This window comes from Heterodontus francisci, chromosome 1, assembly GCF_036365525.1.
Source record: "Heterodontus francisci isolate sHetFra1 chromosome 1, sHetFra1.hap1, whole genome shotgun sequence".
NCBI classification, from domain to species: Eukaryota; Metazoa; Chordata; class Chondrichthyes; order Heterodontiformes; family Heterodontidae; genus Heterodontus; species Heterodontus francisci.
In genome coordinates this window covers 37,216,350-37,241,400 of record NC_090371.1, presented here as the reverse complement: position 1 = coordinate 37,241,400, position 25,051 = coordinate 37,216,350, and the positions used below count along the sequence as shown (strand labels likewise).

General features: G+C 43.9%; 1 protein-coding gene across 1 annotated transcript in view; it reads right to left on the bottom strand.

Moving 5' to 3' along the window:
- Nucleotides 1–25,051, bottom strand: part of polr1a (RNA polymerase I subunit A) — a 149,576-nt gene that overhangs the window by 67,744 nt on the left and 56,781 nt on the right. Inside the window, exons 19-24 of the mRNA XM_068029319.1 lie at nucleotides 24,141–24,239; nucleotides 18,005–18,157; nucleotides 14,093–14,175; nucleotides 9,741–9,906; nucleotides 4,468–4,689; nucleotides 485–699 (exon numbers count right to left, since the gene is read on the bottom strand). Of these exons, the coding sequence (XP_067885420.1) occupies nucleotides 485–699; nucleotides 4,468–4,689; nucleotides 9,741–9,906; nucleotides 14,093–14,175; nucleotides 18,005–18,157; nucleotides 24,141–24,239 (938 nt within the window). The remainder of the gene's footprint in view (nucleotides 1–484; nucleotides 700–4,467; nucleotides 4,690–9,740; nucleotides 9,907–14,092; nucleotides 14,176–18,004; nucleotides 18,158–24,140; nucleotides 24,240–25,051) is intronic.

Here is a 25,051-nt window from a genome sequence, read left to right as displayed (position 1 = left end):
AACTGCTGACAGCACAAAGCTGTTAACACAATAAGTATTTTTAAAGAAAACTATTAACCTTTTAAAGCAATCAGCAGTGAGGAAAGCAACAGTAATTTTTGCAATCAAACCTATGCAGAGATAAGATAATGGAAGATTCTTTGCCCAATCATCTCTGTGTCTCCTCAATTCCTCATTCCTGATAAAGGTATGTGTAGACTTACTATTTCAGGTGCTGACTCAAGGTGACCTGAATACGGAGGGTCTGACCAACATCAAGGGGCATTGTATTAAAGACATTCATTAACCTAATTGATAACTAATTATAATCATTGCAATTAATGCATTTTTAAAAATTTCCATTTGGATTGGTAACTGGCTTTTGTCCATTGTGGAGTATATTTCTAAATGCCTTTTCCCCCACCTCCCCAGGTACCAGTGCAACATTTTGCCTTTCCTGTATTTTTTAAGAGAAAAAATGTCAGATAAGGTACTTGATCAATACCGATCCAGTGATATCTCTGACTTGCTGTAGCTACTTGTTCCTTTGTCCTGCTGCTCAGTGAAGTATTTATCCACAGTATCACTAAAGTTTTCTGAAACTGAGCCAAAATAAATATCCGGACGATAAACTGAAAAGCAAGGGTCGGGACAGTGAGCAGCCTTCTTCAAATATTTAAATTTGCTCTTTTCATCCAGCGACTTCCAAATCTCCTGTAACTGTGGACAACACAAAAACAAAACAATTTTAGTGCACCCCTGGCTGGTACAATGGGCTAAAATTGAAGAGCAAGGGTTAGGACTGTAAGCAGCCTTCTTCAAATACTTATATTTGCTCATTTCATCCAAAGGCTCCCAAATTTCCAGTAACAATGAACGACACAAAAATAAATCCCACTTTAGTGCATTCCTGGCTGGCACAATGGGTTAAAACATTGCTGTACTCAGTGCAGCAGTTACTGGGTCCATAGTCCCTATCCATGTAACCTCCTCCAGCCCTACATCACTCCAAGAACAGTGCATTTCTCCAGTTCTGGTATCTTGTGCATCCCCCACTTCATTTGCCCAACTATTAGCAGCCGGGCCTTCAGCTGCCTAGACCCTAACCTCTGGAGTTCCCTCCCTAAATCTCTTCGCGTTGAAAACTACCTCTTTGGCCAAGCTTTTAACCAGCTTTGCTAATATTTCCTTTGGCTAAGTGGCAATTTTTATTATTTAGAGATACAGCACTGAAACAGGCCCTTTGGCCCACCGAGTCTGTGCCAACCATCAACCACCCATTTATACTAATCCTACACCAATCCCATATTCCTACCACATCCCCACCTGTCCCTATATTTCCCTACCACCTACCTATACTAGGGGCAATTTATAATGGCCAATTTACCTACCAACCTGCAAGTCTTTTGGCTTGTGGGAGGAAACCGGAGCACCCGGAGAAAACCCACGCAGACACAGGGAGAACTTGCAAACTCCACACAGGCAGTACCCAGAATTGAACCCAGGTTGCTGGAGCTGTGAGGCTGCAGTGCTAACCACTGCGCCACTGTGCCGCCCATCTGATTATCCTCCTACGAAGTGATGTTTTTCTGTCTTAAAGGTGCGACATAAATACACGTTGTTGTTGCATTTACAATTTAAAAAAAGACTTGAGCATGTAAGTAATGAAAAATGATTTCCCTTGATAACATAATGGGCCACTCTTCAGAATTTGTACTGCAAATACAAAGGTAGATTACGAGGGCCTCTTTCACACTCAAGTTCTTTAACAGTACCACAAGTGGCTACTGAAGCTGCATAAGCTTCGACTTTTAGGTAGAAAAAAGAAAAATATTGAAGTGTACCAAGATAACCCATGAAAAGGAGATTAGATAGCTCTGGTGTGAAACTAGCACCGTTAAAAAAGGGGAGCCAAATGGGCTCCATCTGTTCTGAAATGTATCTGTTCTTTGACCACTGCCTTTTCTTCTCTGGGTCCTCAATTCAAAACTAACCCAAAAAGCGTTTAAGTTGAGAATACTCTCATCATGTCAGGGTCCAGCATGGAATGAGTTCAGCATGTGTCAACCAAGTTCCAGGTCAAAGTTTATAGTCAAAGCCTGAAAACTAACGAGAGCTCATTCAAATGGGTTAAGAGTCAAGCCAGCTTAATCTCTATGCCCAAGTCCCCTGGTTTGCACTCCCTCATTTTTTTTTTATTTGCTCGTGGGATGTGGGGATGCAGACTAGGCCAGCATTTATTGCCCATTCCTAATTGCCCTCAAGAAGGTGGTGGTGGTGAGCTGCCTTCTTGAACCGCTGCAGTCCTTGGGGTGTAGGTAGACCCACAGTGCTCTTAGGAAGGGAGTTCCATGATTTTAACCCAACGACAGTGAAGGAACGGTGATATAGTTCCAAGTCCGGAAAGTGTATGGCTTGGAGGGGAACTTGCACATGGTGCTGTTGCCATTCATCTATTGCCCTTGTCCTTCTAGGTGGTAGAGGTCGCAGGTTTGGAAGGTACTGTCGAAGAAGCCTTGGTGAGTTGCTGCAGTGCATCTTGTAGATGGGGTACACACTGCTGCCACTGTGCATCGGTGGTGGAGAGAGTGATTCTTGGTGATGCATGGGGTGCCAATCAAGTGAGCTGCTTTGTCCTGGATGGTATCAAGCTTCGTGAGAGTCGTTGGAGCTGCATCCATCCAGGCAAGTGAACAGTATTCTATCACACTTATGCCTTGTAGATGGTGGACCGGCATTGGGTCGTCAGGTGGTGAGTTACTCGCCGCAGAATTCCCAGCCTCTGACCTGCTCTTGTAGCCACAGCATTTATGTGGCTGGTCCAGTTCAGTTTCTGGTCAATGGTGACCCCCAGGATGTTGATAGTGGGGAATTCAGTGATGATAATGCCATTGAACATTAAGGGGAGATGGTTAGATTCTCTAAAATAAAAGCAAAATACTGCAGATGCTGGAAATCTGAAAGACAAACAAGAAATGCTGGAAATACTCAGCAGAATCTGTGGAGAGAGAAGCAAAGTTAACATTTCAGGTCAGTGACCCTTCATCAGAACTGGCAGATATTAGAAATGTAAAAGGTTTTAAGCAAGTAAAGTGGGGGTGGGGCAAGAGATAACAAAAGAGAGGGTGTTGATAGGACACTGTCACAGAGAATAAATGACCAGAAGGCCATGGAGCAAAGGCAAATGGTATGTTAATGGTGTGCTGAAAGACAAAGCATTAGTACAGAGAGGGTGTTAATGGACAGATAACTGAGCAGCCTGGCCCCAAGCACAAACATGAAAAAAATAGTGGGTAGGCACAGTAGAAACAAACTAAACAAACTAAAATAAAATACACACGCACAAAAAAACAATCACAAAATAAATATAAAAATAAAAAGGGGGGCCCGTCAATTATGGTCAGTTATTCGCTGTAAATATCTAGCAGCTACGTCCTTTAGGACTTGGCCAACTCGGTAAGAAGTGGTGCTACCAAGCCACTCTTGGTGATGGACATTGAAGTCCCCCACCCAAAGGTACATTCTGTGCCTTTGCTACCCTCAGTGCTTCTTCCAATTGCTGTTCAACATGGAGAAGCACTGATTCATTAGCCAAAGGGGCAGGAGGTGGTAATAAGAAGGAGGTTTCTTTTCCCTTGTTTGGCCTGAGGCCATGAGATGTCATGCGTTCCAGAGTCAATATCGAGGACTCCCAGGGCAACTCCCTCCTGATTGTATACCACATTGTCGCCAGCTCTGGTGGGTCTGTCCTACCAGTGGGACAGGACATACCCAAGGATGGTGATGGTGGTGTTTGGGACAATGTCTGCAAGGTTTGATTCAGTGAGTATGACTGTGTCAGGCTGTTGCTTGACTAGTCTGTGGGACAGCTCTCCCAATTTTGGCACAATCCCCCAGATGTTAGTAAGGAGGACTTTGCAGGGGCGACAGGGCTGGGTTTGCCATTGTCGTTTCCGATGCCAAGGTCAATGCTGGGTGATCTGTCCGGTTTAATTCCTTTTCTTAGGCTTTGTAGCCCTATGATGCAATTGAGTGGCTTGCAAGGCCATTTCAGAGGGCATCAAGAGTCAACCACATTGCTGTGGGTCTGGAAGCACATGTAGGCCAGACCAGGTAAGGACAGCAGATTTCCGTCCCTATAAGACATTAGTGAACCAGATGTGTTTTTACAACAATCGACAATGGTTTCATGATCACCATTGGGCTAGCTTTTTAATTCCATGTTTATTAACTGAATTCAAATTTCATCATCTGTCGTGGTGGGATTCGAATCCACGTCCCCAGAGCATTAGCCTGGCACTCTGGATTACTAGTCTAGTGACATTACCACTACGCCAGCGCCTCCCCTCGCTCTGGGGTCAATGGGCAGGGGAGGGATGATGGGGGAAGATACCTGTGACAGAATAATCATACATGGACACTGACTAGCGTATGCTTGATGAAACATTCTGTAGTACAGTGAACTCCTTAATGACATCGCACACTCACATGCTGGGATACAGGATCTCTGGAATTTATCAGCTCTCCTTCTGGGTTCATCTCCTTGATCTTACTGAACTTCTTCTGTGAATACAGCAGAAATGCACCAAGACGAGAGAAGGGAGCTGGGTGTTTTGCCTTCCATTTCTTTATTGTTTTATGCCATTTGTTCGCAGCCTCCGAATCCATCTTACTTAACACCTCTTCCAAGTGCTTCGACGTTTTGATGACCTAACAAATATAACAGATACAGCTGCATCAAATTTGCTTGATAGATTTTTGAGTATTGCTGAAAATAGAGGCATGTGGTCGAAGCTTTTCGTCTTGCACTCATCAGGACAATCCACAAGGCGACCAATGTAAAGGAAAACAACAACTTTATACTATATGAGAAGAGAGTGCTGATTGTTTGGCAAGTGAGCTCTGATTGGTAGAGACGTTGCCATGGAGAATGCACCAGTTTCTGGTGACTGACAGTTAACTGCCAAGCTTTCTTTGAAATTTAAACGAGGCAGCTTGACTCAGATTGGTCAAGACATTGCCCTGAGTAATGAACCAGCGAATGGCTGTCACTTATTTTGTTTAGCTGAAACAGGCACAATGTTTGTACACATTCTGTCTGCAAAGAACAGGGCCCTGTGCATTAATATTGGTAGTTCCAGTACACACAAATGTGTCACACTGTCAGCCCTACTGACAATCTTAAATTGGTTGTCAGCGTAATTCTTCGCATACTGAGGATTATTTAGCAAATGTTGCCCAATCGCGGAATCGCACCTAACGTTGGACACTGCGTTTTGAGCTTTGCAACGCTGCGCCTGTTTCAGCTAAATAAAATAAGTGACAGCCAATCGCTGGTTCATTATTCAGGGCAATGCCTTGACCAATCACAGTCAAGCTGCCTGGCTTAAATTTCAAACGAAGCTTGGCAGTTAACTGTCAGTCACCAGAAACTGGTGCTTTCTCCATAGCAATGCCTCTACCATTCAGAGCTCACTTGCCAACCAATCAGCACTCCCTTCTCATACAGCATAAAGTCAGCGTTTTCCTTTACACTGGTATTCTTGCGGACTGTCCTGATGAGTGCAAGACAAAAAGCTTTGACAACATGTGTCTATTTTCAGCAATACTCAAGTTCTGTACTACCAAACGACTATTAATAGATTTTTGTTTAATTTCCAATCCTATTTCTTTCCCCTCAACCCAGTTTTCTCTTGAAGGTGCAGTTTATTTTTTGTTACAGCGTAGAAAGAGGCCATTCGGCCCATTGTGCCAGCACCGGCTCTCTGAAAGAGCGATTTCCTCAGTCCCATTTCCCTGCCTTCTCCCCACAACCCTGCACATTCTTCCTTTTCATATAACTGTCTAAGTCCCTTTTGAATGCTTCAATTAAACCTGCCTCCACTACCTTCTCAGGCAGCGCATTCCAGAACTTAACCACTCGCTGCGTGAAAAAGTTTCTCCTCATGTCACTTTTGCTCCCCCTTAGCAAATACTTTAAATCTGTGCCCTCTCATTCTCAATCCTTTCACGAGTGGGAACAGTTTCTCTCTATCTACTCTGTCCAGACCCCTCATGATTTTGAATACCTCTATCAAATCACCTTCTAGCCTTCTCTTCTCCAAGGAAAACAGTCCTAACTTCTCCAATCTATCTTCATAACTGAAACCATTCTCGTGAATCTCTTCTGTACTCTCTCCAACGTCCTCAGGTCGTTCCTCAAGTACGGCGCCCAGAATTGGACGCAATACTCCAGTTGAGGCTAAACTAGTATATTATATAAGTTCAACATAACTTCCTTGCTCTTGTACTCTATGTCCCTGTTACTAAAGTCCAGGATACTGTATGCTTTATTACCCGCTCTCTCAACCTGTCCTGCCATCTTCAATGATTTATGCACATATACACCTAGGTCCCGCTGCTCCTGTACCCCCTTTAGAATTGTGCCCTTTATTCTATATCACCTCTCTATGTTTTTCCTCCCAAAATTAATCACCTCACATTTCTCTGCATTGAACTTCATCTGTCACCTGTCTACCCATACCACTAACTTTTCTATTTCCTTTTGAAGTTCTTCACTACCCTCCTCACAGTTCACAATGCTTCCAAGTTTCGTATCATCTGCAAACTTTGAAATTGTGACCTGTACCAAGGACCAGGTCATTAATGTATATCATGACAAGCAAGGGTCCCAACACTGATCCCTGGGGAACTCCACTACAAACATTCCTCCAGCCCAAAAAACATCCATTAACCATTATTCTTTGTTTCCTGTCACTCAGCGAATTCCGTATCCATGTTGCAACCATTGCTTTTATTCCATGAGCCACAAGTTTGTTCACAAGTCTGTTGTGTGGCACTGTATCAAATGTCTTTTGAAAGTCCACGTACACCACATCAATAGCATTGCCCTCATCAACCCTCTCTGTTACCTGATCAAAAAACTCCACCAAGTTAGTTAAACATGATTTTCCCTTAGGAAATCCACGCTGGCTTTTAACTCGTAACTGACCATGGACTATTGATTTTGTCCCTAATTATTTTTGAGAAGTTTTCCCATCACCAATGTTAAACTGACTGGCCTGTAGTTGCTGGGCTTATCTTTACACCCTTTTTTTGAATAAGGGTGTAACGTTTGCAGTTCTCCAGTCCTCTGGCACCACCCCCGAGTCGAAGGAAAACTGAAAAATTATGGCCAGTGCCTCTGCGATTTCCATCCTCACTTCCCTCAGTATCCTTGGATGCATCTTATCTGGTCCTGGTGCTTTATTGACTTTAACTACAGACAGCCTATCTAATATTTCCTCTATCAATTTTAAACCCCTCTAGTTTCTGAATTACCTCCTCTTTCAACATTGTCTGGGTTGCATTTTCTTCCTTGGTAAAAACAGATGCAAAGTATTCATTCAATACCTCAGCTATGCCCTCTGCCTCCATGTGTAAATCCCCTTTCTGATCTGTAATCAGCCCCACTCCTCCTCTTACCACCCTTTTACTATTTATATGCCTATAGAAAACTTTGGGATTTCCTTTAATGCTAGCTGCAAGTCTTTTTTCATGCTCTCTCTTTGCTTCTCTTATTTGTTTTTTTACTTCCCCTCTGGGCCTTCTATAGTCAGCCTGGTTCTCAATTGTATTTTCTACCTGGCATCTGTCATAAGTATACTTTTTCTTCTTTATCTTAATCTCTACCTCTTTTGTCATCCAGGGAGCTCTGGATTTGTTTGCTCTACTTTTCCCCTTCGAGGGAACATACCTTAACTCTGCCCAAACTATCTCTTCTTTGAAGGTAGCCCATTGTTCATCTACCGGTTTTCCTGCCAACTGTTGACTCCAATTAATTCGCCCCAGCTCCATTCTTACCCCTTTGAATTGGCCTTCCCCCAGTAAATTCTTACTCTGAATTGCTCTTTGTCCTTTTCCACAGTCAGCCTAAACCTTATGATACAATGATCACTGTCCCCTAAATGCTCTCCTACTGATACTTGATCCACTTGGCCCACCTCATTCCCAAGAACCAGGTCTAGAAGTGCTTCCTTTCTCATTGAACTAGCAACATACTGTTGCAGAAAATTTTCCTGAACACACTCTAGGAACTCTTGCCCTTCACTGCCCTTTACAATATCATCCTAGTCTACGTTTGGATAATTAAAGTCTTCCATTATAACTACCCTATAATTTTTGCACCTCTCTGTAATTTCTTTGCAGATTTGTTCCTCCATGTCCCTCCCACTAGCTGGTGGCCTATAGACAACACCGAGCAATGTAACTGCACCTTTTTTGTTTCTTAGCTCTAGCCAAATTGATTCTGTCCTCAACCCCTCTGGGACATCGTTTTTCTCCAGCACTGCAATACCGCCACCCCTCCCCTTTTTTCCCTTTCTTATCTTTCCTGAACATCTTGCATCCAGGAATATTTAACACCCAGTCCTACCCTTCTTTGAGCCAGGTCTCTGTTACAGCCACATCACATTTCCACATGGCAATCTGCGTCTGTACCTCACCAGTCTTATTAACCACACTCCGTACATTCACATACATGCACATTAACCCTGATTCAAACTTCGCACTACAAGACTATTCCACAGATAATCAGCAAACTCCAATAGCTTTCCCATATAGCTACTCTTCACAGGGCAGTCTCCACTGTAAGTGTTAGCAGGCTATTTCATCATGGGGGATATCACAGCTGAGCATAAACCTGTTCCTGCTAAAAGCTATTGAGGCTCGGCCAATTGAAATTTTCAAAACTGAGGTTGATAGATTTTCGTTCGGCTTAGGCAAGGTGTTATGGAACCTAGGCGTACTGATGGAATTAAAATACGTATCACCCAAGCTCTACTGAATGACGGAAAAGGCTCGAGCAGCTGAATGGCGTACTCTTGTTCTGAGGTACTCACTCAATTTAGAGATACAGCACTGAAACAGGCCCTTCGGCCCACCGAGTCTGTGCCGACCATCAACCACCCATTTATACTAATCCTACACTAATCCCATATTCCTACCACATCCCCACCTGTCCCTATATTTCCCTACCACCTACCTATACTAGGGGCAATTTATAATGACCAATTTACCTACCAACCTGCTAGTCTTTTGGCTTGTGGGAGGAAACCGGAGCACCCGGAGGAAACCCACGCAGACACAGGGAGAACTTGCAAACTCCACACAGGCAGTGCCCAGAATTGAACCCGGGTCGCTGGAGCTGTGAGGCGGTGGTGCTAACCACTGCGCCACTGTGCCGCCCTAAATGTTTACACACTGGCACTCTCAAGCAAAAGGTCACAAGTACCAATCCGGAGTAAGGACTTTTCCATTTTCTTGTTCGCTCTGCCTAACCCAGGTATGCAGAAATCACTATAGCAGCCTCGCTATTTGACATCAGCTCACTCTGTGCAGGCCAACCTGGGACTTCACTGGGCAGTACAGGCACAGGCTGGATGAACCAGAGGGTCTTTTTCTGCCTGGCACTGTTCACATGATTCAATACCTCACTGGGCAATGTCTTTACCCACTCAGTCCATGGAGAATTTTTCTTTGATTTCTGATCAGCCTTTATAACAGGATAGCAATGAATTAAAGTTACCTTATAAATGCTTGTAATGATGTCCCTTGTCTATTACATAAAACACTTAAAATAAACACCTTGATTATGATGATAGAGGAATTTGGAACAAGCATGCGAAGGGTCTGCCAACAGCAATTTGTCTGGCAAAGTTTTGTCTGATTCTGCCTACTAAGTAAATCTTTCAATAATTGAAACAAGTTGAAAGACAACTCACCTCATAGTTAGCAGTAATAAAGGGAAACTGCCCTGGCTGAAGGAACTGGGTCTTTGGAATATCCAAACCGTCCTCGCCATACAGGAACTGTACAACACTGCCATCACTGTCCCGTACTGTCAGGTCATATTGCACCACCAGTCCTTCCAAATGTTTTATAATGCATCTAAGGTAAAATTCAAACAAGAGTCAATAGTATAATTTTATTCCTCCTTTAATTGTTCCTTTTATTTTCTTATCCATGTCAGCTGTAACTCAATGGTAGCATTCTCACCTCTGAATTGGAAAGTTGTGGGTTCAAGTCCCATTGCAGAAAAAGCAGCACAAAATCTAGGCTGATTCATCAGTGCAATACCGAGGGATTGCAATGCTGTTGGGTAAGTGGATGTAAAAGATCCCATGGCACTATTTTGAAGAAAAGCAGTGGAGTTCACCCTGGTGTCCGGGCCAATATTTATCTCTCAACTAACAACCAGGGAATTTGTTTCAGTGACATTATTACTCTTTACGGGACCTTGGTGTGTGCAAATTGGCTGCCATGTTTCCTACATTACAATAGTAATTAGACTTCAAAAGTACTTCATTGGCTGTAAAGCACTTGGGCGCCCTGAAGTCATGGGAGGCATTGTATAAATGCAAGCCTTTCTTTCTATGTGACCATTCTTCCTTTATGAGCCTCAATAGCGACTGTTCAATCATAAGGGGTGTCAGAGCCAATGCCAAGTATGTCTTCACCAGATGTCCACACATCCAGAGTCACTGGACATTAAGCAGCAGATGAACGTTCCTTCTTCCTATCTCTGGGACCAGCTAACATAGCAGATACCACAGAACAGGAAAGGGAGTAGAGAACAGGCAACAAGGCAGATCCCAAGTGCAAACGATGAGGAAAGATCGGAGAACCCATCTGGTTCACTAATGTCCTTTAGGGAAGGAAATCTGCTGTCCTTAAATGGTCTGGCCTGCATGTGACTCCAGACCCACAGCAATGTGGTTGACTCTCAAAATGCTCTCTGAAATGGCCTAACTCAGTTCAAGGGCAAGTAAGGATGGGCAATAAATGCTGGCCTAGCTAGTGACACCCACATCCCACAAACGAATATAGAAAAGTTCAAACTTCACAAAATGAAGGAAGAGGCCTCACCGCGTTATATTAAATGGTATCAGGAAGGTAAATCCAGAATATTATTTCAAGATAAGTCAGCTTGGTAGGTCCATTCAACTTAGTGAGAAGTGAATTTCAACAGATATATAGAAGAAAAAATTAGTTGATGAACCTTGGTTTCCATATGTGTATTCTTACGTTAAATATTAGGAAGAGAGAAGTCATCAGCTTTGGCCCCAAACATAAGACCCTCGCCATCCATTCCATCCTGTTTGTACCGAAATTGAGCTTTAACTACATATCCTCTCCATCACAAAGGCCGCCTACTTCCACCTCTGTAACGACCATGACCACCCCTCCCCAACCTACTTGCTGCTAACCTGGGCGGCACAGTGGCGCAGTGGTTAGCACTGCAGTCTCACAGCTCCAGCGACCCGGGTTCAATTCTGGGTACTGCCTGTGTGGAGTTTGCAAGTTCTCCCTGTGTCTGCGTGGGTTTTCTCCGGGTGCTCCGGTTTCCTCCCACAAGCCAAAAGACTTGCAGGTCGGTAGGTAAATTGGTCATTATAAATTGCCCCTAGTATAGGTAGGTGGTAGGGAAATATAGGGACAGGTGGGGATGTGGTAGGAATATGGGATTAGTGTAGGATTAGTATAAATGGGTGGTTGATGGTCGGCACAGACTCGGTGGGCCGAAGGGCCTGTTTCAGTGCTGTATCTCTAAACTAAAACCCTCATTCATGCTTTTGTTACCTCAAAATTCAACAAGTCCAACACTCTCCTAGCTGGCCATCCATCATCCACCCTCCACAAACGTCAACTCATCCAAAATTTGTCTGGCCATATCCGAACATGCACCAAGTCCCATTCACCCATCATCCCTGTGTTCACTGACCGAAATTGGCTGCCACCCCAAAGCTCCAATTTAAAATTCTCTTCCTTACGTGGCAATCCCTTCATAGTCTCACCTGTCCCCATCTCTGTAAACTCCTCCAACACCCCCATCACCCCCTGCCAACTCAAAGAAATCAGCGATCCTCCCTCTGACATCCTTCACTTCCGTCGCCCCACCACTTGCAATCGTGCTTTCAACCAACCAGTTAGACCCCAAGCTCTGGAATCCCTTCTCTGAACCTTTTGCCTCTCTCTCCTGCCAAGAAACTCCTTAAAATCTACCTTTTGACCAAGTCCACAGTCGCCCCTCGTAATACCTCCTTTTGAACTGTAAAACTCAGCACCTTAAGTTTTAAGAATTCTGAAGTCCCAAGTAAGTTTGATCAGTTACAGGCCAGGCCGCAAGACAGAAATTCACTTTAGAGACAACATTCCATTTCCTCACCTTGCTTTTTTTGAGTTGAATTACTGCCACTTATTAATGAGAGTCATCAGACTTGCATTTATATAATGCCTTTCACAATCTCAGGACATCCCAAAGTGTTTTACAGCCAATGAAATACTTATGCTGTAATGCACGAAATGTGGCAACCAGGGCACAATTTCAAAATCTGCAGATTACTCAAAACTTGGAAGTATAGTGAACTGTGAGAAGGATAGTGATAGACTTGAAGAGGACATAGGCAGCCTGGCAGAATAGGCAGACATATGGCAGATGAAATTTAATGCAGAGAAGTGCAAAGTGATACATTTTGGTAGGAGAGGCAACATAAAATACAGGATACAATTCTGAAGTGGGTGCAGGAATAGAGAGACCTGGGGGTAGCTGTGCACACATTGTTAAAGGTGGCAGGGCAGGTTGATAAGGCAGTTAAAAAGGCATACAGGATCCTGGGCTTTATAAATAGAGGCATAGAGTACAAATGCAATGAAGTTATGATGAACCTGTATAAAATACTAGTTCAGCCTCAACTGGAGCACTGTGTCCAATTCTGGGCACCGCACTTTAGGAAGGATGTATAGGCTTTAGAGAAGTTGCAGAAAAGATTTACAAGAATTTTTCCAGGGATGAGGGATTTCCGTTACATAGATAGATTGGAGAAGCTGGGTTATTATCCTTGGAGAAGATTGAGAGGAGATTTTATTTTTATTTATTTACAGATACAGCACTGAAACAGGCCCTTCAGCCCACCGAGTCTGTGCCGACCAACATCCACCCATTTATACTAACCCTACATTAATCACATGTTCCCTACCACCTACCTACATTAGGGGCAATATACAATGGCCAATTTACCTATCAACCTGTAAGTCTTTGGCTGTGGGAGGAAACCGGAGCACCCGGCGAAAACCCACGCGGTCACAGGGAGAACTTGCAAACTCCACACAGGCAGTACCCAGAATCGAATCTGGGTCCCTGGAGCTGTGAGGCTGCGGTGCTAACCACTGCGCCGCCCTTTGATAGATTTGATAGAGGTGCTCAAAATTATGAGGGTTCTGGACAAAGTAAAAAGAGAGAGAAACTGCTTCCATTGGTGGAAGGGTTGAAAACCAGAGGACACAAATTTAAAAAGTGACTGGCAAAAAACTAAAGGTGACATGAGGAAAACTTTTCTTTTACGCAGCAAGTAGTTACAATCTAGAATGCACTACCTGAAAGGATGCTGAAAACAGATTCAATCCTGGCTTTCAAAAGCAAGTTGGATAAGCACCTGAAGAGAAAAAATTTGCAGGGCTACTGGGAAAGGGCAGGGAAGTGGGATGAGTTAACCTGCTCTTGTAGACAGCTGGCACGGGCTTGACAGGCTAAATAGCCTCCTTCTGTTCTGTAACCATCTGTGATGCTATTTCCACACAGTGAGCTCCCACTAACGGCAATGTGATAATGATCAGATGACCAGTTTTTTTTAAGGAATATCGATCGAGGGATAAATATTGGCCAGGACACTGGGAATATTTCACCTACTCTTCTATGAAATAGTGCCATGGGCACACAGGGCTTCGGTCTAACTTCTCATCTGAAAGACAGCATCTCTGACAGTGCAGCACACCTCCAGCACTGCACTGGAGTGTCACTCTAGATTACTGTGCTCCAGTCTCTGAAGTGAAACTTGAACCCACAACCTTCTGACTCAAAAGATGACAGTACTGCCACTGAGCCACAGCTGACACAATATCATGGAGAAATCCACAAAACAAGAACTCTTTTCTCTCTCTCTCCATTACCCATCCTTACACTAACTCAGTACTGTTGTTGGGTGGGGCAGTTGAGGGGGAGAACAAAAAGGAGAACAGCATTTTAAAAAAAAAGTAATAATAGATTTTAGCGTTTAAAGTTTCAATAGTTTCTTACCTTTGAAGATACCCGGAACGACTGGTCTTTACAGCTGTGTCCACCAGACCTTCTCTGCCTGCCATACAGTGAAAGAAAAACTCCTGGAGTACAAGGAAGCAGCATTTAGAAATAGATCCCTTTCATATTTTCATAATTGCAAACAACTTGCACTGACGTATCAATTTGACTTCCATGTCACAGAGATTCTGCCAACTACCTGTCGTAATTTTCAAGCTACTCTTTCAAAAAAGTTTACAAAACAAAATTCTATAGCTACTGTTATCAGGATTGCCATCACTTCATTACTTCTTGAATTCTGTCTCTCGCCCGCCTCTCCTCCCTGTTAGGAAGTACAGCAATTTGCATAGATGGGAACAACAGGTTACAAAAGGGACATAGACAGATTATGCGAGTGGGTAAATCGGTGGCAGATGGAATTCAACGTAAGGAACTGAGAGGTCATCTACTTTACATCCAAAGAAAACAACTGGATTTTTTTCCAATGGTGAGGGACGAGGAGCTTTGGAGAGCAAAGGGATTTAGGTGTCCATAAATAATCTAAAAGCTAGTGCTCAGATACAAAATATAATATAATCAAAAAGGCTAAAGGAATGTTAGCCTTTCTCTCAAACTCCATCTGAAGAACTCCATTCAGTTTTGGACTCTACATCTCATCAGTGAAACCAGTCCAAAACTTTATCTCAGAGGTACATTTTTCAAGGGAAGAATTCAGGTTTTAACAAATACAATAACACAGGTAAGCTTTCTAATGTTCATAAATACAAGAAAGAAAAGGTCAGAACCACAACATTTCTTAAAAATATAAAATTTCACTGAAACTTTTGAAATTGGGTATTAAATTTTAGTGCTGCGTTTGTGATCACTACTTTCATCTGATGTGGACAATTCAATAGGTCAAGGAAAAGTAGTTATGCAAAATCCATAGCAAGGTGGCTCAAGTTGAATTTAGTCTGCTGCGAGGGATTAGATCTACACATCTTCAGCTTTGCATCGGCGGCACTTTATGAACATTTAAAGGCGGCTATTACTAATCAAGAGCTGCCTGTGTCATGGATCATCAGATGGCCATTTAGCCCAAGAGCCTGTTCCGCCACTCAATGACATCATGGCTGATCTGCACCCTAACACCATACACCCGACTTTGCCCCTTATCCCTTAATATAACAAAAATCTTTCAATCACAGACTTAAAATTAATTGATCTAGCATCAATTGCCATTTGCTGAAGGGAGTTCCAAACGTCCACCACCTTTTGTATGTAGAAGTCATAGAGTCATAGGCCAGAATTTTACGTTGGGCTGGAGGTCCCGTCCACCGGCCAAAAAGTCGGGGGCGAGCCCGCCTCTGCCGGGCCTTGGGAGCCACACTGGGTTTTAACGTTTCTCAGGTCCTTATTTGGGCTTGGGTGAGACTTCCACTTCTCTGAGGCAGGACGTCCCACCCAGTGGGGCTGCCGGTTGTCAGCTCTCAGTCCCAGGAGCGCCACCAGGAGAGGCGGCCACTGCTCGACGGCACCCAGCCACAGCAGGAAGAGGGATGACGGTCCCGGAAACAAACATAAGTTTTTTGGGCCTCGTCGGGACAATCGGCCGGGCCCCAGCAAGGCAAGGTGGGGGGGGGGGGGGGGGGGGTGGAGGAGGTCAGTTGGGGTGGTGAGGGACATTATTTCAGTGGGGGTGGTTGGGGCTTCTGACGGGGGGCCTTCCGTGGGGCAAAGAGTGCCCGATCAGAAGGGCAACTGCATCGCCCCCCCCACAGCCTGCAAGGAGGCCACCAGAGTTTACTTGGCAGCTTTCTGGTGGCCTTTGCTGCTGGTAAAATATCATTAGCTGCGGGAAGAAGCCCTTAAGTGGCAGTTAATTGGCCACCTAAGGGACTTGATGGCCTGGGGCGGGCAGTCTGTTTTTTGCCACCGCTGCTCATAAAACTGCTGCAGGGGGAGGAAGGTGTCAGAAACGGAAACTCCTGCCTCCTATTCATTTTTCCACCAGCCCTCTCCTACTGGGGGAGGGGGGGGGGGGGACATAAAATTCCAGTCATAGTCATTTATGGCACAAAAGACCGCCATTCAGCATATCGACTCTATGACGGACCTCCATACAGCAATCCAGTCAGTCCCATTCCCCTGCTCTAACCCCATAGCTCAGCAAGTTTATATCCTTCAAGTGCCTTTTGAAATCATTGATTGTCTCTGTTTCCACCACCCTCACATGCAGTAAGTTCTAGGTTATTACCACTCGCTGTGTGAAAAAGCCCTTCCTCACATTCCCCCTGCATCTCTTGCCAAAAACCTTAAATTTGTGTCCCCTAGTCCTTATACCATCAGCCACTCGGAATGGTTTTCTTTGTCTCCCTTATCCCAACCTGTCATAACTTTGAACACCTCTATCAAATCTCTACTCAATCTCCTTTGCTCCAAGGAGATCAACCCCAGCTTTTCCAACCTGGCCTTTTGATTTTGATTTAGAGATACAGCACTGAAACAGGCCCTTCGGCCCACCGAGTCTGTGCCGACCATCAACCACCTATTTATACTAATCCTACACTAATCCCATATTCCTACCACATCCCCACCTGTCCCTATATTCCCCTACCACCTACCTATACTAGGGGCAATTTATAATGGCCAATTTACCTATCAACCTGCAAGTCTTTTGGCTGTGGGAGGAAACCGGAGCACCCGGAGGAAACCCACGCAGACACAGGGAGAACTTGCAAACTCCACACAGGCAGTACCCAGAATTAAACCGGGTCGCTGGAGCTGTGAGGCTGCGGTGCTAACCACTGCGCCACTGTGCCGCCTTGTAACTAAAATTCCCCATCCCTGGGACCATTCTAGTAAATCTCCTCTGCACCCTCACATCCTTCCTAAAGTGGGGTGACCATTTCCTAATTTCACTCCTGAAAGGTCTGGTTTCAATTTTTAGACGACGCCCCCAAGTCCTAGATTTCCCAACCAGCGGAAATATTTTCTTTCTCTCTACCCTATCTGTTCCCCTGAATATTTTGAAAACTTTGATCAACCAGTAAGAAAGAAAGACAAATTTTCATTTCTATAGCATCTTTCACAACTTCAGGACATCCCAAAGCGAGTGAAGTACTTTTGAAGTGTAGCCTCTGCCTTAAACGTAGCAGCCAATTTGTGCACAGCAAGATCCCACAATGATCTTTTATTTTAGTGGTGCTGGTACAGGAATGAATATAGTGCAAGGGAAGAATTCCCCTGTTCTTTGAAATCGTACCATTGGATCTTCTACACCCACGAGAGGGCAGACAGGGCTTCGATATAACCCAGAGGATTGTGGCTGCTCCATCATTGAGTGTATTTAAGGCTGAGATTTTTGGTCTGTTAGGGAATCAGGGGAGATGGAATGCAGGCAGGAAAGTGGAGCTGAGACAGAAGATCAGCCATGATCACACTGAATGACAAGCAGGCTCAAGAGACCTTATGGTCTATCCTGCTTCTATTTTTTGTGTTATGTTCTTAACATCTCACCCGAAAGATGGTACCTCTAACAGAGCATCACTCCCTCAGTACTGCACTGGAACGTCAGCCCAAATTTTATGCTTAGATCTCTGGAGTGGGACTTGAACCCACAACCTTCTGACTCAGAGGCCAGAATATTACCACTGAGGTACAGCTGATACCGAGCAACTAACAATAGGAAAGCATCACATTCCTTCACAACAGAATGATGTGGAACCACAGCAATAGAACTCAGCTCTGCTGTCCCCAACGTTTCTCCAAGAAAGAACTGCTGCTATAAAGGCACCTGTCATATAAATGGATCCTCAAATTATTTTATACAAGCTTTCATCACTCAAGAACCGTACTGGTATCACCAAGGTTTCTTCAACTTGATGACAACATATCAGTTGTCAAAATCCTTAATTACACGCCTTCACATACCGGAGGGCTGATACCAGTGAGGAATCGGCCAGTAACAAAACCACCAGATCGTGGAGTGAAGTCATAAGGTTGGTAACAGGGCAAAGATTTTCCAGAAGGCATCAGGGGAGGCCGCCGTCCTTCCAGCTCAATCTGACCAAGAAGACATGAAATCTGGAAGCAGAAGAAAAATCCTGTTTACTCACATGACATAATTGTTATCGCTTCATGAGAATCGTAAACATAGGTAGATTCAGTTGATTCACAAAGCATTACAAATTAAAAATATTTTAACTACTTCAAATATTTCTTAAAAGGGTCATCCAAACAAAATTTAAACCACAGAAACACAGAGGTTAGATGGGACAATACGGCTCTGGGTTTAAATCTAACTCAGAATGACAAGATGAAGGGCTGAATTTTATCAGCACCCTTGGGACAGGAACAGAGCTAGGGAGGCCTGTAAAATTGTGCGGGAAGGCAAGGGCTGGAGTGCCCATCATCTTCCCAAAGCCTTTGAATTTAGTCTGGGGCGGGGAAGGCCGTCGACCTCAGGCCAGTTGAGGCCCTTAAGTCCTGAATACTGGATTCTAGCATTTTCCCAATGACAGGCGTTTGGCTAACTGGCCTATAGTTTCCTGCTTTCTGTCTCCTTCCTTTCTTTCTTGAATAGAGGTGTTACATTTGCGGTTTTCCAATCCACTGGCACCTTTCCAGAATCTAGGGAATCTTAGAAGATCACAACCAATGCATCTACTATCTCTGCAGCCACTTCTTTTAAGGTCCTAGGTGCAGGCCATCAGGTCCAGCGGACTGGTCAGCCTTTAGTCCCATTAGTTTTCCCAGTTTTTTTCTCTAATGAGAGTGATTGTTTTAAGTTCCTCCCTCTCTTTTGCCCCTTGATTTTCTACTATTCTTGGGATTTTTTGTGTCTTCTTCCATGAAGACAGAAATCAAATAATTGTTTAAAATCTGTCATTTCCTTGTTTCCAATTATTAATTCCCCAGTCTCATCCTTTAAGGGACCAATGTTTACGTTAGCTACTCTCTTCCTTTTAAATATACTTGTAGAGGTTCTTACTGTCTGTATATTTCTTGCTAATTTACTCCTATTCTAATTTCTCCCTTTTTTCTTCCAGTCATCCTAGTTTCTAAAATTTTCCCAATCTTCTAGCCTACCACTAATTTTTGCAACATTGTACATGTCTTCCTTCAATTTGATACCATCCTTAACTTCCTTAGCCACGGATGATGCATACTTATTGTAAAGTCGTTCTTTCTCAATAGTAAACTTTTGTGAGCGTTATGAAATATCTCTTTTAAATGTCTGCCACTCTTATCTACCATTTTACCTTTTAACCTATCTTCCCAGTCCACTCTAGCCAACTCTGTCTTCCTATCTAATTGCCTTTATTTAAATTCACGACACGAGTTTCAGACCCAAGTTTCTCACCCTCAAACTGAATGTGAAATTCTATCATGTTACGATTGCTCTTGCCTAGAGGATCCTTTATTACAAGATCATTAATCCCGTCACATTACACATCATCATGTCTAAAATAGCCTGCTCCCTGGCTGGTTCCAGAACGTATTATTCTAAGAAACTGACTCCAACACACTCTCTGAACTCATCCTTAAGGCTACCTTTGCCAATTTGATTTGTCCAATCTTGATGAAGATTCAGATCGCCCACAACTATTGATATACCTTTCTTACAAGCCCCGTTATTTCTTAATTTATACTCTGTCCTACAGTGTGGCTACTGTTAGGAGGCCTATAAACTACTCCCACCAGTGACTTTTTTCCCTTGCTTTTCTTTTTTTTTATTCATTTGGGGGATGTGGGCATCACTGGCTAGGCCAGCATTTGTTGCCCATCCCTAATTGCCCTTGAGAAGGTGGTGGTGAGCTGCCCTCTTGAACAGCTGCAGTCAATGGAGTGTAGGTACACCCACAATTTGGTTAGGAAGGGAGTTCCAGGATTTTGATCCAGCGACAGTGAAGGAACGGCGATATACTTCCTAGTTCCAAGTCAGGATGGTGTGTGGTTTGGAGGGTAACTTGCAGGCAGTGGCGTTCCCATGCATCTACTGCCCTTGTTCATTTAGGTGGTAGAGATAGCAGGTGTGGAAGGTGCTGTCGAAGGAGCCTTGGGAGTAACTGCAGTGTACCTGGTAGATGGTACACACTGCTGTTACTGTGCATCGGTGGTGGAGGGAGTGAATGTTGAAGGTGATGGATGGGGTGCTAATCAAGCAGGCTGCTTTGTCCTGAATGGTGTTGAGCTTCTTCATCCAGGAAAATGGAGAGTATTCCATCACACTCCTGACTTCTGACTTGTGCCTTGTCGATGGTGGACAGACTTTGGGGATTCAGGTGGTGAGTTACTCAATGCAGAATTCCCAGCCTCTGACCTGCTCTTGTAGCCACAGTGTTTATGTGGCTGGTCCAGTTCAGTTTCTGGTCAATAGTGACCCTCAGGATGTTGACAGTGGGGGTTTCAGTGATGATAATGCCAATGAATGTCAAGGGGAGATGGTTAGATTCTCTTTTATTTGAGATGGTCATTGCCTGGCACTTGTGTGGCGGGAATGTTACTTGACACTTATCAGCCCAAACCTGGATGTTGTCCAGGTCTTGCTGCATATGGACAACTGCTTCAGTATCTGAGGAGTCGTGAATGGTGCTGAACATTGTGTAATCATCAGCAATTAGTCCCACTTCTGACCTTATGATAGACAGAAGGTCATTGATGAAGCATCTGTAGATGGTTGGGCCTAGGATACTACCCTGAGGAACTCCTGCAGTGATGTCCTGGAGCTGTGATGATTGACCTCCAACAACCACAACCATCTTCCTTTGCGCTAAGTACAACTCCAACCACCGGATAGCTTTTCCCGATTCCCATCGACTCCAGTTTGCCTATGCCATACTCAGTCAAATGCTGCCTTGATGTCACTCCAAGGACTGCAGCAGTTCAAGAAGGCAGCTCATCATCACCTTCTCAAGGGCAATTAGGGATGGGCAATAAATGCTGGCCTAGCCAGTGATGCCCGTATCCCATGAATGAATAAAAGAACTCTCACCTCACCTCTGGAGTTCAGCTCTTTTGTCCATGTTTTGACCAAAGCTGTAATGAGGTCAGGAGATGAGTGGCCCTGGCGGAACCCAAACTGAGTGTCAGTGAGCAGGTTATTGCTGAGAAAGCGCTGCTTGATGGCACTATTAACGACCCCTTCCATCACTTTGCTGATGATCAGGAATAGACTCATAGGACGGTAATTGGTTGGGTTGGATTTGGCCTGCTTTTTGTGCACAAGACATACCTGGGCAATTTTCCACATTGCCAGGTAGATGCCAGTGTTGTAGCTAGAAAAGCTTGGCTAGTTTTGCGGCTAGCTCTGGAGCACAGGTCTTCAGCACTAGTGCCGTAATGTTGTCAGGGTCCATAGCCTTTGCAGTATCCAGTGCCTTTAGCCGTTTCTTGATATCACATGGAATCAGATTGGCTGAAGACTGGCATCTTTGATGCTGGGGATCTCAGGAGGAGGCTGAGATAGATCACCCATTCGGCACTTCTGGCTGAAGATGGATGCAAAAGCCTCAGCCTCGTCTTTCACACTGATGCGCTGGGCTCCCCCATCATTGAGGATGGGGATATTTGTGGAGCCTCTTCCTCCTCCTGTCAGTTGTTTAATTGTCCAACACCATTCACGACTGGATTTGGCAGGACTGCAGAGCCAAACTGATTCTTCATCTTGATCTTCCGAGCCAAGATCATTTCTCATCGTGGTACTGATCTCATCTTTTATCAACAGAGCTTCCCCACTTCCTTTTCCTTTCGAAATGTCAAATACCCTTGAATATTCAGTTCCCAGCCTTGTTCACTGTGCAACCATGTCTCTGTAATGGCTATCATGTCATACTCATTTATTTCTATTTGTAGTATCAATTCATCCATCTCGTTACAAATTCTGCGTGCATTCCGATAAAGAGCCTTTAATTCTACCTTTTTACCACTTTTCCCTACTCTGACCTTATTTGCTGATGCACTCTTACATTTGCACACTCTATCCCTTCCTGTCACAACCTGGTTATCATTATCCGTAATGCTACCCTGCACTATTGCCTTGTCCTTTCTCATTAACTTTCTAAATCTTCCCATACATGAACCCTTTCCCCCACTATTTAGTTTACAGGCAACATGGTTTTGTGCAGGGAAGGTCATGTCTTACCAACTTAATAGAATTCTTTGAGGAAGTGACAAAGTTGATTGATGAGGGAAGGGCTGTCGATGTCATATACATGGACTTCAGTAAGGCGTTTGATAAGGTTCCCCATGGCAGGCTGATGGAGAAAGTGAAGGCGTTTGGGGTCCAAGGTGTACTAGCTAGATGGATAAAGAACTGGCTGGGCAACAGGAGACAGAGAGTAGCAGTAGAAGGGAGTTTCTCAAAATGGAGACGTGTGACCAGTGGTGTTCCACAGGGATCCGTGCTGGGACCACTGTTGTTTGTGATATACATTAATGATTTGGAGGAAAGTATAGGTGGACTGATTAGCAAGTTTGCAGACGACACTAAGATTGGTGGAGTAGCAGATAGTGAAGGGGACTGTCAGAGAATACAGCAGAATATAGATAGATTGGAGAGTTGGGCAGAGAAATGGCAGATGGAGTTCAATCAGGGCAAATGCGAGGTGATGCATTTTGGAAGATCCAATTCAAGAGTGAACTATACAGTAAATGGAAAAGTCCTGGGGAAAATTGATGTCCAGAGAGATTTGGGTGTTCAGGTCCACTGTTCCCTGAAGGTGGCAACGCAGGTAAATAGAGTGGTCAAGAAGGCATACGGCATGCTTTCCTTCATCGGACGGGGCATTGAGTACAAGAGTTGGCAGGTCATGTTACAGTTGTATAGGACTTTGGTTCGGCCACATTTGGAATACTGCGTACAGTTCTGGTCGCCACATTATCAAAAGGATGTGGATGCTTTGGAGAGGGTGCAGAGGAGGTTCACCAGGATGTTGCCTGGTATGGAGGGCGCTAGCTATGAAGAGAGGTTGAGCAGATTAGGATTATTTTCATTAGAAAGATGGAGGTTGAGGGGGGACCTGATTGAGGTGTACAAAATCATGAGAGGTATAGACAGGGTGGATAGCAAGAGGCTTTTTCCCCAGAGTGGGGGTTTCAATTACTAGTGGACACGAGTTCAAAGTGAAAGGGGAAAAGTTTAGGGGGGAATATGCGTGGAAAGTTCTTTACGCAGAGGGTGGTGGGCACCTGGAACGCATTGCCAGCGGAGGTGGTAGATGCGGGCACGATGGAGTCTTTTAAGATGTATCTAGACAGATACATGAATGGGCAGGAAGAAAAGAGATACAGAACCTTAGAAAATAGGCGACATGTTTAGAGAGAGGATCTGGATCGGCGCAGGCTTGGAGGGCCGAAGGGCCTGTTCCTGTGCTGTAATTATCTTTGTTCTTTGTTTTTTTAAAGCTCTCTAGCTAGCCTTATTTATACAATTCGTCAGGACAGTGGTCCCAGGGCGGTTCAAGCGATGCCCGTCCCAACAGTGCAGCTCCCTCTTGCCCTAGTACTAGTGCCAGGGCCCCGCGAATCAAAACTCGTTTCTCCCACACCAATCTTTCTGGTCTCTCAATATTAAGAAAATATTCTGATTTGTCTTTCTCAGACTTTCCCAGATCTGAGAACATTGTGCCCAGTCACTTAGTTTGTCTATGTCCTTTTGCAACCTCATATCACCATTTAGTGTCATCAGCAAATATGGATATACAACTTTCTATTCCTTCATCCAAGTCATTAATATACCATATAATGGTTAAAATCTGAGGCTCCAGAACAGAATGCTCGGGAACAACACTTATCACATCCTGCCGAACAGTGATCAAATCCTTAATCTCTATTCTCTGTCTCCTATTTCCCAACCAATTAGTGACTGTTATCACAAGGTTATCTTCAATTGCATCTGCTCCCATTTCTGTTAATAATCTCTCATGTGGAACATTTTCAAATGATTCTGGAATTCAATATAGGTAACATGCACAGACACTTCCTTTGGCACCATGCTAGTGACTTTCTCAAAACAAATTTCAACTAGATTTGTCAGACTATGTCAACTGTTTTAGAAAAAAAATACCTGCATAGTATTAACAGCTGAGCCCTTCGCACCAGACTGCACCATGAGTTGCAGGTTATTTTCCGGAAATCGTCGATGAAGACCAAGGGGCATACACACCTGTCAGTCAAAACAAAATACACAATGCAAGTCAGCAGTAGAGAAAACACAATCCATTATCTTAACCAAAAAGAACTTATTACTTTACCTGCATGGCACAGATAGAAAAAATTCAAAGTGTATGGGGTAAGGACAAGTGAATGGGGCAACACTTTCAAAAAGCTAGATTGGGTACAATGAACTAAATGGGCTCCTTCTGTGCTGTAAAACTCTATGATTCTGGGATAGATAAACCATCGAAAGTGAAATCAAAACTATATTTTTTGTTGCACAGTTATGTACAGCAGTGTACTGATAATTTTTGCATTACCATTTATCATCATTCTTTAAAGTACAGACATCCATATAATATCTGAAATCAAATTTTAAATCCCAATTATCAATTTGTTAATTCTGTAGAAATGATTAAACATTCTTTCATGGTCACTCCTAGCCACATTTGCATTACAGATTTACCAGCAATGGCAGCCCTGAATAAATATTCCCTCATGGTCACTCAATACTGCATTTATATTACAGAGGTGCTCACTACAACATCTGACATTTTTTGACATGTTGCAATCTTTTCCAGGTATAATTACGAAACGTGCAATGCACTATAGTTGTTTTGGTGCAAGTCAATTGAGGCCATTGATTTCAATGGAATGAAAATCATGCAGGTTATACAATGGAAAGACAGTCCCTTCTGCCAGAATAGTACTCAGGCAGCAAAAGTAAAAATTACCCGCAATCTGTCAGAATGACACAAATATGTTTCCAACTCTAGCTGGAGTGACCATTTAATTCCATCACAAGTGGTCAGAGCTGGATTA